The sequence below is a fragment of the Nannospalax galili genome, unplaced genomic scaffold (assembly GCF_000622305.1).
Source record: "Nannospalax galili isolate Female #2095 unplaced genomic scaffold, S.galili_v1.0 scaffold182, whole genome shotgun sequence".
In the NCBI taxonomy this organism is placed as follows: Eukaryota; Metazoa; Chordata; class Mammalia; order Rodentia; family Spalacidae; genus Nannospalax; species Nannospalax galili.
In genome coordinates, this window is record NW_008348662.1 from 2,816,667 (window position 1) to 2,830,876 (window position 14,210).

General features: G+C 45.5%; 1 protein-coding gene across 5 annotated transcripts in view; it reads left to right on the plus strand.

Moving 5' to 3' along the window:
• Positions 1-14,210, plus strand: part of Npas2 (neuronal PAS domain protein 2) — a 189,872-nt gene that overhangs the window by 152,044 nt on the left and 23,618 nt on the right. For all 5 annotated transcript variants that reach the window (XM_008845876.3, XM_029569735.1, XM_029569737.1 and 2 more), the window contains 5 exons: positions 1,539-1,623; positions 4,455-4,596; positions 5,089-5,198; positions 6,744-6,833; positions 10,608-10,754. In XM_008845876.3, coding sequence (XP_008844098.1) covers positions 1,539-1,623; positions 4,455-4,596; positions 5,089-5,198; positions 6,744-6,833; positions 10,608-10,754 — 574 coding nt within the window. The remainder of the gene's footprint in view (positions 1-1,538; positions 1,624-4,454; positions 4,597-5,088; positions 5,199-6,743; positions 6,834-10,607; positions 10,755-14,210) is intronic.

Sequence of the window (14,210 nt, forward strand, 5' to 3'; positions counted from 1 at the left end):
ACACAACTGTAACCTTAGCACTGAGGCAGGAGGATCTCAACTGTGAGGCCAGTCTGGGCTCCAGAGTAAGACCCTGACTCAAAAAAAAAAAAAGTCAGAGAGAGAGAGAGAGAGAGAGAGAGAGAGAGAGAGAGTTTCAAAAATAAAATAGCCCTATATATCAACTTCTTTTTGTATTCATGTATTTGACTGGCCACTGACAGAAAACATTTTAAATTGCATTTATACCGAACATGTACAAACATTTTTCCTTCTCGCTCTTCCCTAAAGAACACAGCATACCAACTATGTGCATAGCATTACATTGTATCAAATGTTATAAGGAAGCTAGAGCAGACTTAAAGCCTGTGGGAGGGTGATTTGTAAATACCACCCTTCTTTTTTCACCAGTGATAATTAATTGTCAGTAGCACACACTGCTAATAGTACCCTGGAAGGGACTCAAACATTTGTGGATTTTAGTAACCAAAGGGGATCCTGAAACTGGTCTTCCACAGACACTGAGGGATGATATAAATAACAGATAAATAAAGATGGGCACACACCTATACATATATAATAGTCAGCCAGTCAATCAACTCTTGCTTAGTGCATAAAGAGAGGAAAAGAAGGATATAATCTTTTCTCAGCCAATAACCCTAATCCCATTTTATCACATTATGCCCAAGTTCAGAAAGTTGCTATCTATTTCCAACTCATGCCCTGGGACTTCAGCAGTCAGTGATTTGTTGCGTCATAGCCAATCACCCACTGCCTTGCAGCCTGAGTCTTTTCCATAGGGTCCCTCTGCCCCCAAGGGGAAAAGGCTGGACATCGTCCATACCTTGCTCTTCAGGCTTAACTTTGAGTTGCCTTTCTCCTCCCTCTCCCAAACTGTGGGAAAAACTGACCCAAAGACCATGGAGGTGGGAACTGAGTGAATAAATAAGGTGCCAAACACTCCAACATCTCGTCCTAGTCTGCTCTCCATCCTGTAGTTCCATATGGGAGGCAAAGGCAGGGTCACTGTCATCACCACCCTGTGTCACTTTACCCATGGTAGTGACAAAGTGGGTCCCTAGATTCAGCAGTGGTCTGGGTCTGGCTATTTCTAGGTTTGTTTGAGGGAAAATGTCTTGAGAAATGTCATTCAACTTACTGGGAAAGTTTTATGTCCATGTCCCACATACACCTCCAGAATGAGCATGTTTTAAGAAGCGCTTCTAATTATTTACAGGCAGAAGCCTATCCACAGATGAAAGTACATTTTAAATACTACATCTGAAGAGTTCAGGAAAGGGTTGAGAATAGTAAAGTGGGTAATAAAAACATCTTGGACATGAAGATATCTTGAGAATAACATTAGAATCTCTGCAATGGCCTCAAGCAGGGAATGAACCTCAGTGCTCTAAGCAGCCACACCTTGGGCTCCACGCCTTGGGCTCCTTTGTGTTGCCTATTCTGCGAGTGGGTGTTCCACGGAGAGCCCCGTGTCCCTGTTTGAGTATTGTCGTCCTGGAATGGTCCAGCTCCACTGTGGTCGTCTCTTTTCTGAGCAGTTATGCAGATGTCCGGGTGGAAAGAAGGCAGGAGCTGGCTTTGGAAGACCAACCGACAGAGGTCGTGCGCCCCTCAGCACTGAAGGTAAGCTCATCCCTTCCCAGAGAGTAAAAGCAAAGAAGAGCTAGGTTCAGCCTTCTTTGAATGTTATGATAAACACTGGCACGGTAAGAGTAGAGCCCTTCACCTTTACTAAGTGTTTGGGGGTGTTTTCTTATTAACCCTTGACAGTCCTCTGAGGTGGATGCCATGTGTCTTCATTCCTCAAATGAGTGAAGCAGCACAGGTCCCCAAAGGCACTCTTGAAAAGCTGACTCAGAGACAGCCTCTGGACTCCAGGAATGGCTTGGCAACTTCCCAGCTTTCCAACAATAAATAGCTATAAAAAACCCACTTTGCATTTCTCCCACAGATAAAATGCTGGGGAATAATTCCGTTACCCACTACAGTATTGAATAATTCAAGGGCACCTGTTCCCTCTCTTAGTCTGAGTGTCGCTGTATTGTCTCCAAGTTCTGGGCATCCTATAGATAAACTGCCCCTAGTAGGCATTCACATTGTTTTTGTTTTTGTTTAGTAGTGCTGGGGACAGGATCTATGCAAAGCATGTGCTCTCCCACTGACCTATATCCCAGCCCCTCCATGGTGTTTGATTCTACACCATAGGGCCTTAGTTAATAACCATGTTGGTGTCAACTTTATATATTGTAAAAAGGTCTTTCAGTTCACAAAGCCCATTCCCTCCATCCTTCCCCTGCCCTGAATTCTCTGGTTACATCTGGCCAGGTTTTCCTCAGACAATGCCAAGGCACCGAGGAGATCATCTACAAGAAGACCAGAGCCCTATTTCTCAAAGGTGCTTCTTAAAGTAGACACACAAATGTTTGAAGACAAAGAGAATGCAAGAAAGGAAAGACTGCTGCCTTTCATTAAAGCCAACAAGCTATTCACTGGAAGAGCCAGTGTTATTTTAAGAAAGAGGAAATGCTGCCAATTAGTCTATGAAATAAGGATTTCTTTCATCAATTGTAGGACACAACGCTTTCTCAGCTATGTTAAACTGTAGGTGAATGCCACTTGAAAGTAAAGAATTTCAGGTTCTAAGGTGTCCAGCAATCTAGAACTCAGTCTGGCCAGAGGCTTTACAGCACTATGGCTCAATTTTTCAGCCTGTCTGTGATCAAGCAGAAGCATCTCTCATCCCTCGAGGTTGAAGTCGGGAGGAGAAATCATCTTTAAAGATCAGAGAGCAGTCAGTGTCTACAGAGGCTCACCCGCTGCCATGCTGTGTGGGTTATACGGTGATTCATCACCTGCACGCTGACATGACACAGGTGCCATTGCTTAGGGAAGTGTCTGTTACCCAGCTTGGTCGCACAACACACCATGCATCACGTCAGAGAATGGAATTCAGCTGCTAATAGGCAGATGTCAGACATACCATACATCACTGCTGAAGAACAGGTATAATGGTTATATACTATTCAATCTGAAACTCATCGCTCAGGTTTCTGATCTTTTGGGAATCCTAAGTCCAACTGAGTGCCCTCCCATAAAAATACACATATTCATCAACAAACAAATACAATCTTGGGCACTGGGTTCAAAACCCCTTTTAAAATAGAAGCTCTGGGACAAAGATCTCACTGTTTGTGGTGATGGATTGACTTGTTTTTTAAATTTGAATCTGTCACTAACTGACACGTTTGCAAAATGCAGATTAGCTTGCTTTGCTGTGATTTTCAGTGATGCCAAATGCCTGTGAAAGGGTCTCAGTACTCAACCTCACTTCACTGATTTCTCTACTGAGCAAGAACACACCATTCACAAGGGGCCAGGTACCCTCAGAGGGGGCTTATTTAAAGTGATTGTCACTAAGCAGCAGTTTCACGGCTAACATTTCCCATCACACTGGCAGGCACATCCCGTCATTCTGTTTTGCACAAAGGCCTGTAGATTGCATGCAAATCACTTCAATTCTCTTTGAGCATATACACATGCATACATGTACCCATGTGCATACATATACGGTAGCAGCATATACCCTCAACTAGAGCCATGACTCCAAAGATAGTCTAGCATGTGGGCTCACATACATGAGATTACATACCTGACCGAGACTGTGACCATAGTCCAGTGGATACTGGCAATTTCCACCTTTCTGGGAGGGCACAGGTCTTAGGAGAATTATGACAATGTTTTCTTCAGCTTAAAAATGCATCATAATCCATATTTTCATACAACTATGCCACGTAAGCCATCAAGGAAGGATGAGAGCCAGACTACTATGGTTGCTTTCTCATCATGAGATGAGATGTTTAAGGTAGAAATAAATGTCCTGGAAGCCAGGGTTAATGAAGAGTTAGAGGTCAAAAGGTAGGAGACCACCAGCCCCTTGGCCATACAGAGAGCCAGCCATGTGAGGCAATGTGGGAAGGGTCCTGGGACAGCCCAAAGACACTTGTCTTATCAGCTATGTTAACAGTCCAGTGTTGACATCACCTTATGTCTTCCTGATCTTTGTCTTCTCAGAAAGCCAAAATTCTGGCTGATGAGGTGGCAATTTAAAGGAAAAACGAGAATGCAAAGTTAGTGGGAAAAAATCTGGAAAAAGAAACAAAATAAAAGGTGAGAAGGTCTAAATAAATGCAATTTATAAGATGCCAGCCTCTCAGCGCTATCTAGGCAACACATGCTATTTGCTCTACCCACACAACTTTAGAAATGTCCCCAAACAGCTACAGTATTCTCAGCAGCTTCCAAATTCTTCTACATACTTAAATCTAAAGTCATGTCATGTCATTTATTCATGGACTCTTAATGCTGAAACATGCTCTCTTTCTCTCTCACATATGTGTCTCTCTGTGTGTCTATGTGTCTGTGTGTGTCTGTGTGTGTGTGTGTGTGTTTTTCAGGACAAGGACTCAAGCCTGGAACCTCAGCAGCACTTTAATGCACTTGACATAGGCGCCTCGGGTCTCACCACCAGTCCTTCACCGTCAGTGTCCTCAAGGAGTTCCCATAAATCCTCACACACAGCTATGTCAGAACCCACCTGTGAGTGCCATTCTATGAATGGATGGGTGGTGGATGGGAGCCCCATCAGACCCAGGGACTCAGAGTCCCATGAAGGATCCAAGACTGAGCTGGGCCAGGTCATCTGTACCCAGAAAGCAGAAGGGGTCCTACGGTGTCTGCTCCTTGTTTCACTCCTCACTGACCTCCTGCATTCCCATCCCCTGTCTACACTCTGGCAGTGACAGCAACACAAAACAGGTGACACACAAGTCAGCTAAGTAAGATGTTTGAGCAGGGCAGTGGTTGGGCCAAGTGGCAGCTATGGAGTCTTCAGGTGACTATGTGTCTTCTGCCTGCTTCCAAGTTGGGCTTTTGTGTCCTGGCTTAAGCATTTCCATGATCGGTGCCTTCCTTCATCAGAGACCTCAGCCAAGCTCTTGAGTCCTGAGCACCAAATCACTGTCCTCTCTTTTGCTGAGCCAGCTGGGAAATATTCCTGAGTCAGGAAGGCCATCCCTTGCTTTCTTACAGCCACTCCAACCAAGCTGATGGCTGAGAACAGCACCACAGCTTTGCCAAGATCAGCCACCCTACCCCAAGAGTTACCAGTTCCAGGACTCAGCCAGGCAACTACGATGCCGGTATGTGTGGGATCCAGATCTTCTCAGCAGGGAAGGTGTGGGCTGTAGGGCCACAGGCACTCACTGAATCTTTCCAGGGAATCAGTTTTACTTAGGAATTGAGGGGACAAGATGGTGGAACAGGGATGGGGCAGACAGGGGTTATGAAGCCACGGTATTTATTTAGCAACTCATTTTGAACATTTTTATCACAAAATGAGCATGGATCTGTGTCTGTAGAATACAAAATTGAAGTGAATTTTAAGGACTGAACTCAAAGCTTCAATCATGAGATTATATTTCCTGAGCCTATGGCTGGGGGTCCTCCTCTTTTGAAACCTGTTCCACATTGGTGACTGTGTTTGGGAAGCTTGGTTTATGTGTCAGGCTGTGGCACTGGTGTATGCCAAACCCCTCCACAATGCCACAGAGTGACAGCCTGTATGCAAAATCATTGACACAGTATTCTGTCTGTGCGGGGACACAGGAGAACCTGAACGAGCATCCAATGGGTGGGCCTTGGTCTGGGACTTCTTTTTTTATATTTTATTTATTATTTTTATTTTATGTGTATGAGTGTATTGCCTGCACATATGTAAGTGTACACATGTTGTGCAATGCCTGTGGAAGTCAGAAGAGAGCATTGGATCCCCTGGAATTGGAGTTTTGAATGCTGTGTGAGTGCTGGGAATCGAACCCGGGTCCTCTGCAAGAGCAGCCAGTGCTCTTAACCACTGAGCCATCTCTCCAGCCCGGGCCGGGACTTCTCAAAGCGCATCTCCCTGCTGTCACTTCCTCTTTCTGCTGTCCTGGGGGATGCTTTCTGCTCAGTCTCCTCTTTACAGCCCCTGGGGACTAGGGAAAGTTTGGGGAGAACTTCAGAAGTCCTTTTAGTTTTCTCCTGAAAACTCTAGCAGCTCATAAAACTAAAGGTCTCATCTCTGCACGTTGCATTCCATCACCCACCCAAGTCACCAGGGAGCAAGGAGCAATTGGCTCACTTCGCAAGAGTCTTCACAGATTCCAAGTGACTTGTGGTATTGCCCTGATCTCCTTTGTCAGGGTGAGGTCCTGGATACACACCTGCACAGCACGTCTGCCCGTCTACACTAGTGTTGAGCAGGAAGGATGAGAGCCGCATACACAAACCCACAGCTGGAAAGGGTACCCGCTAACAGTGTTTGGGGACATGCTGAGAATGAATCAGCCAGGGAGAAGAGCAGCTCAGTCCCCTAAGGATGGCGTCCAGAACAGGCCAGCAGAGGGAAGCGAAGTAAAGCTGCCAAGCTCAGGCAGGTAGCCTTGCCCAACACACATAGTGACAGGAATCATGGACTCTTAGTGTTCCTAGAACTGGTTCAAGAGCTACTTGTATGCCACACCAGCCACAAGTCATTCTAACTACATGCCCTTCACAGGAAGCAGTGCAGCCAGGAAATACAGGTCTTTACCCTAGAACTTGGGGAAAGGTATCTTTTAAGTTGGAGAACCCATCCAACAGAGTCAGCAGTTCGAGTCCCAGGACAGCCCAGAAGCAGTGTTCAACAAAGATTCTTCTCTTCCCAGGCCCCTCTCCCTTCCCCATCATCCTGTGACCTCTCACAGCAGCTCCTGCCTCAGACCATCTTGCAGAGCCCTCCAGCTCCCATGACCCAGGTAAGTCCCAGACTCAGGACAGGGCAGCACTTCCCCTGAGAAGAAAGTGGGACACCCTTGAATTTGTGGATGTTTTTGTGCTGCTATAGATGGCACATGTAAGTACCAAGGCCCTGAGTGGGGGATTTTTCCCCAATGTCTGCAGAGGACATGCCCAGCTATGCCCTTCCTCTACTCCATGTCATACCTGTCCTCAACTGTCACTCATGTCTCCTCCATGTATATTCCCCAAGCTCTTTTCCCTGGTGTCTGATTTTTCATCTTTCTAGCCATCTTTGTTCAACTATCACTTTTCTACATTCCTTTCATTTTTGTATAACTCCAAATGGACTATGATATTTGGGAAGAGGTCTGAATTAGACCAAATGTGACAGAAAGATTTTGGAAGGATCTAGAAGGTATGAATCCAGTGCTATAAATATCGCACTTAATTTTTTTTTTTTTTTGGTCTTTTTGAGACAGGGTCTCCCTGTAGCCCCAGCTGTCCTGGAACTCGCTATGAAGACCAGGCTGGCCCCTGGTCATCAAACACTGGGATTAAAAGCATGCACCACCACGCCTGGCCCTACACTTAATTTTTTATAAAAAAGGGATTACAGCCTTGCTAAGCAATTCTTTGTTTGAATAACACGCAGCGAATTTCTATTTGGGTCAGTTCATGAGTGAGGCATTAGGGATGCGGGGCTGGTTCTAACAGTCCTTGCTTTTGGTATGCAGAGTTAAAGAAAGAAGAGGACAGACTGCCAGAAAACAACACCCATGGTATAGCAGGTGTTTTCACAGAATCAGTAAGGAAACAGTCTGCCTGGGGTGGCTTCCTTAATGAGGTGTCCCTTGAGCTATCCCTTGAAAGGGTGGCTAGGAGATTGGCAAATGAAAGGTGGTTGACAACAGAGAGAGACTCAGGTATGAGTTTTAGGGGAGAGCTGCGAAACACCCCGGCAGACAAGAGGCTGAGTGCAGGACCATCCACTCTTCAGTACAAAGAGCAGTTGTTCAAATTCACTGGCCTTTCCCCTGCTGAGCCTAGAGCTCTGACTTTGGTTCCTTTATGAGAATTTAGTGTTATTCCAATCCCTTGCCACAAACTGAGCCTAGGTCCCAGGTGGCATTTCACCAGCAGCTCCGCTTCTCAGAGTTTGGCTGTCTCTGTTTTTGCGCAGAGCCGTGATGGCTGATGGGAACATTTCAGAACATATGCCCTTGTAGAAGTGGCCTCGGATGCTTTCCTGGAACAAGAAAGACACACGCAAGCATATGCTTCTTGCTAGCGTCTGGCTTGAGTAGTGATATAAAAGCTGTTCAGCCAGAACCTCCTAATTAAAATAGTCCATCGTTAGCCTCATTGGGGAAAAAATCAAAAGAGTACTTTTCCTCTTCAAGTTTCCGAGGCACATTTGGTATGAAATCAGTGATTTATTTCAATCCAAAGGCAGAAGAAATAAGAATTCCTTAAACTTCTGGCCCATGCATCTCAAAAAGTGTCTGTTTATAACACATAGGAGTATAAGGTCCTTTGGGAATTCTAATTTTTCATTTTTTGAACTTGACTGTACCTAATAGTAACTGTCCTTGGTCTGTACTATGCTCTACACTTGATAACAACTGTATTGTTTAAGGCATTCTTGCATAAGACAGGCAGATTGGTTCCTGGACCCCTGGTTCTCAGATACTCAAGTCCCCGTGTAAAATGACGGTGTATTTGCATAGAACCCAAAGTCACTCTGGTGATGAGTGTTTAGTCTAATGTCAGTGCTATACAGACAGCTGTTACATTGTATTGCTCAGTGAGTAGTAACAAGAGAAGCTCTGTACATGTTCAGTACAACACCTTTGAGAAATATTTTCCAGGGCTGGAGAGATAGCTCAATAATTAAGAGTGATTGCTGCTTTTCCAAAGGACCCAAGTTCAGTTCCCAACACCCATGTCAGGAGGTCTGATGCCCTCTTCTGGCCTCCATGGGTACCTATACTCATGAGGCATACACACAAACACATAGACACATGAATTTTTAAAAAATAATAAAATAAATAAAATATTTTCCATGGGAGATTTGTAGATCTTTGCATACAGAAATCTGGCTCTGCTGACTTTCAAGACCCTCTCAGAGCCACTTCAAGTTAAAGGATGAGATTCTGTGATTTCCCTTCATTCCTCTTACTGTCATTGTAGCATCCTATGGGGGGGGAGGGGCGTGTAAATCCAAATCTTGGGATGTAGTTGTCTGGATAACTTGTCATTTTTCTAAAAGCCTCTTTTGCTTCATACTCTTAAGTTAGAGTAAATCTACTTACATAAAAAGGTGACAAGGCTCAGGAGGTGGCTCAATGGTCAGGCATTTACCTACTATGCAAAGGCCCTGGATTCCATCATCAGCACCACACTAGAGGCGGGGGCGGGGGGCACAGGGCTGGCTCCTGATGACTACCCAGCCCCCTGCCATGCCCAGCCAAAGTCAAACAAGTGCCAGCTCTTCTAAAGGTTCGGGTGCAACCCCAAATAATTCCAAACCATGTAGAACCCAGCATAGTAGCTTTGTGCCTTGTTTTTAGATTAAATATCTGATGCAATTTGTTTGCTTCCTCAGTAGAATGTTCCTTCAAAATCCCAGCTTCATGCTTTACTGAGTTACTTTGTGGCAGAAATTTCTGTGGGGCAAGCTGGCCTAAGGCAGGCATTTTTTCCACTCCTTGTGTAGCAGCAAAACCTTCTGTTTAATGAAGTCTAATGCCAAAGTGCCTTTCATTGAGATGGGCCCTGGGGCTGTGGGTGGGTCTTAAAAGGCCTCTTAGCTTCACCCGGAAGGAAGGAAGGAAGGAAGGAAGGAAGGAAGGAAGGAAGGAAGGGAGGGAGGGAGGGAGGGAGGGAGGAATGAAGAAAGAGGGAAAGAGGAAAGGATAAAGAAAGGGAAGGAAATGGGGAAAGGAAAAGGAAGGGAAGGGAAAAAAGAAAGAAGAAAGTGAGCCCCGAGCAGGGGCTGTGTGCCCAAGGAGGGCCACACCTGTATCTCCGTTCCAATATCCTGCAGAGAGGGTACCCTGTCCAGGTGAACACATGAGAGGGAACAGAGATAATTTGTGAGAGTTTTCTAAAGGCAACCTCAGTTTCAGGAAGGGATGCAGGAATCAAAGTCAAGGGCAGACACAAATGATTCCTCTTACAGGGTCCCCTGTAAGCAGGCATCAGGTGGTAATTTTGCACTTCACCTTGGTTCTTTTCTGCATTGGCTAGTGTAATGACCAGTGAGCCTGAGAGAAGGCGTGGAGTGAGGAGGATCCAGGCCTACTAGGAGAGCGCCAGGATCATATTTAGGAGGACTGGACCCAAAGGTGCTGTGAAGGTCCCCTTGCCCTAGATGAGAAAAAAAAAAAAATCAGATACTCTGCTTTTGATCCCATTTTCCAAATCATTTATCCACCTGATGAGCTTTGGACTCTCAGTCCACAAGCATCCTGTAAGCATCATGCTCTGATTTTGTTGGCTGCCTACCTGCAGGGCAGCAGACCTATATACAGGTTCTGGGGAGTGGAGAAGTGGGGGGGCTTGCTGTCATCGTTGGCCTGAGGAAGGTTGGCTGGGGTCCTTTGGGACACTCTGCCCTGGTCCCCAGCCCCTACACACCTCAGAGCCAGACAATGGCTCTTCAGGGATGCTAAGAAGCATGGCTAAGGATCAGGAGCGGGAAGTGTGCAGGGCTGGTCAGAACAGGGTCAAAGCTTGTCTGCCAGGGTGAAATGACTTTGATTTGCTTATGTTTTGAATCCACTTTGAAGTTTTCAGCACAGTTCAGCATGTTCCAGACCATTAAAGACCAGCTGGAGCAGCGGACACGGATCCTGCAGGCCAACATCCGGTGGCAACAGGAAGAGCTGCACAAGATCCAGGAGCAGCTCTGCCTGGTTCAGGACTCCAATGTCCAGGTGATACCTTTACCCAGGCCGGCCCCTGTTCCCTTAGGATCCCCTTCCAGTTAGGCAGGATCTAGCATGCTAAGGAAGTTTCCTAGCATGTGGAAACTTCCACAGGCAGAGTACATGTAGCAAATCCACTCGGTACCAAACCTGAAATTTTCACAATATTCCCTTCTTCACTCCTCATGGGTAAGGCACTTTTCTGTTTTCTGCCCTCCCTGAATTTTTATTCAGGAAAACTGGCATCTGACTGTTCTATGGGGAAGCCACCTGGGTCCTGGATTGTAGCTGTCAGCACCAGTAGGGCATCCCTTTCCTAACACCAAGACCAGGTCACCAGCAGAGGGAGTTGGAGGTACTCTGTTTCCTCTGACAAAGGGTGAAATGGGAAGTCATGTACTAGTTTTGTAGCTTGAAGGGGCAGCAGAGGGAGCTGTGGCTGGTACCAACCTGCCACCTCATTGCTACCCAAATGCACCTCTTAGAATCCGTTTGAAGACTGTTTGATTTAGTTTGAGATTTGTTGGGGGTGAGGGCGGGGGCTCATATATTGAATCTCTCCCAAGAATAGGTTACATGGATTATTTTTACCAGGTTTTACATATTTTAGTTCAGGATTGTTTGTGTTGATAAGTATATCATTTGGGCCTAGCCTGTAATTGCAAATGTAATTGTAGCTAAGCTCAGAGTCCACCCTGAGAGCCCTAGGCATTTGCAGCTACCTAGGAAAGACAGTGGGAGCAGAAGAGACACCTCAGGAAAATAGCCATAGCATCACCCCCACCCCCATCCTTGCCCCCTCCCTTGAGCATCCAGCTCATGAAGCCCCGTAGCACTGGTGACAGGCATACCCCATTGGACGCTCAGGAGCCAGTGCATGGCAGACTTAATTCTGATGGTGTGGTTTAGTTGGTTGGCCAGAAAACTGCTCACCTTTCAGGCATTCTGCCTCCCTGGTGTTCATCAGCTCTACTGTGAGGTGAAAGGGACCCTGGAGTGACCCCTGCTACTCCTTCTCCATCTTGCCCTGGCACAGCACTCTCACCATACAGGAGTCCAGCCTAGTATGGGCCATGGCCTGTGCCTATACCCCAGAGACCCCTCTGTAGCTGTAAGCATTCCTTAGCAAGCTACACCCAGAATCTTTTTGTTCCACCGGCCCCCCAATCCCTACAGGACATGTGTGGACACTGTGGCAATTACATGAAATTTAACAAGGTCATCAAGCTGTCAAATTAGCAAAATAAAACCCTTGTTACTTATTCTTTCCCAAGGGTAGTATTTTTCTCACAGATCCAGAGCCTGGCTCGTAGCCTTGAACTTGGCCCACTTCGATTACTTTAATGGAATTTTTATACTAACAGGAAGGGAGAAATTGAGCTAGAAAGTGCTAAAAGGCAGGGTAGGCGTATGATCAGCCTCCACAGTGCCAGTGCCTGGAGTTTTCTGCTTCCTGCATCTGCAGCATTAGAACTAGATTTTAAAATAACAGACAGCAAAGTTATCGCTTTTGCTCCCAATCGTAAAGTATATGACCTTCCCTCATGAGAGGCACATTTTGTGAGCCTCCAAAGTACATATGCATCTAAGTTCTACAAGGAGCCATGGAAACCAAGCCCTCTAGTGTATGTATTCCTGTGGAAACCACGCCCTCTAGTGTGCCCCTTCCCTATGGAGGCCAACCCCCTCCCCAGTATGCTAAAACGATCCTCTAGCACATACCTTCCCTATAGATGCCAAGCCCTCCAGTGTGCACCTCTCTGTGGAAGCTAAGACCTCTGGTGTTTGTCTCCCTCGTGGAGACTTAGGCCCTCCAGTGCACACCTTCCCAGTGGAAGCTAAGCCCTCTGGTGCACACCTTCCTTGTTCATTCCTCTGACTTATCTTCACAGTGGAATTTTCCAAAGAACATGGAACTTCACAGATAATCAAACCAGAGAACATTTTCTCCAGCAGTCTGCCTTCTTGTTTTTTCACAAGACCTTAAAAAAATGCATTCTAAAAGTCTAACAAAAACTGATTCAAGCATAAAAATAAGCAAGTAAAAATTACTATACCCCCACCACCACCACTAAGAGTGGGAAGACAGCTGAAATCAGAGTAGCAACATATGGGTAATTGTTGAAGCCTGATGTGATATCACATGGCTGTCACTGCCCTGTTTCTCAGTATTGTGCATTTCTGAGATGTCCTGTAATAATAATAATTTGGAAAAGAAAGCATATATGAATAATGAAAAATCACATATAAGTGTAGAGTCTATTTGTTCCTGAATACCTCTCTTACTTGAATTGAGGAGCTATTTGGGGTTCTTTTGTTTGTTTTCTGTAAAACTGACTCCAAGGCCCTTTTGAGAAATCAAGTTCTTTTTTTTTAATGTGTATGAGTATTTTGCCTACATATATGTAAGTGCACCCGTGCGTGCAATGCCCACGAAGGCCAGAAGAGATCGTTGGCTCCTCTGGAACTGGAACTGGAGTTACAGATGGTCACCATGTGGGTGCTGGGAACCAAACCCAGGTTCTCTGCAAGAGCAGCCAGTGCTCTTAACCACTGAGCCATCTCTCCAGCTTCAAGAAGTCAATTTCTTAAGCCATGAAATTCTGCTCTGTTGTTGATTTTAAAAACAGAGGTACGGATATTTGTGTGAAGCTGCAAATCAGAATTCACCACCCAGGATCTTTTACTGCTATTCAGGGGACTTTTTCTATTTTACTTCATTGGCTCAGAGCTTTCAACGGGTGTATATGCTTATGAATTATTTTTTTAAAGTCCTCTGAGACACTTGATGTTTGCTCCCACGTGAATTTGAAGGTTACTCTGAGCCAAGCTATGCTGTTAAGGCAGTGTTCTCGCTCCAGAGAAAAGAAGCCTCTGGCCTTTTCAAAGGAGCATACGCGCCCTCTGCTGGCTATTCTAATGAATGCCCCAAAGGACACCTGTAGCAAAGGCAAATAACATGCTCCTTGATTGGTTCTCTCAAACATCCATCAATCCAGCCAAACAGCTACCTGTTGTGTATTTATCTTGTACAATAGACAAGGATTTTGATTGAGCATTGAGAGGTTGTGAAGATAAATAAAACAAGGGTTTTTTTTAATATTTTATTTTTACTTTATATATGTGAGTGTTTTGCCTGCATGTAAGTGCACCACATGCATGCATTGCCCATGGAGGCCAGAAGAGGGCATCAGATTCCCTGGAACTAGAGTTATGAAGGGTCATTAACTGCCATGTGGGTGCTGGAAACTGAACGTGGATCTTCAGAAAAAGCAGGCAGTGCTCTTAACTGCTAAGCCACCTCTCTGGCCCCATAAAAACAAGTTTTTTGTCCTCAGTGAAAACAGACATAGATGGACAGAGTAGCACACCAAACAGTTGCATAGCACTAACAGAGGCAGTCAGAGCAAAAACCTTCACTCAGTTACTCATTTGTTCAAGTATTTTTCCATCCATTCCTTTATA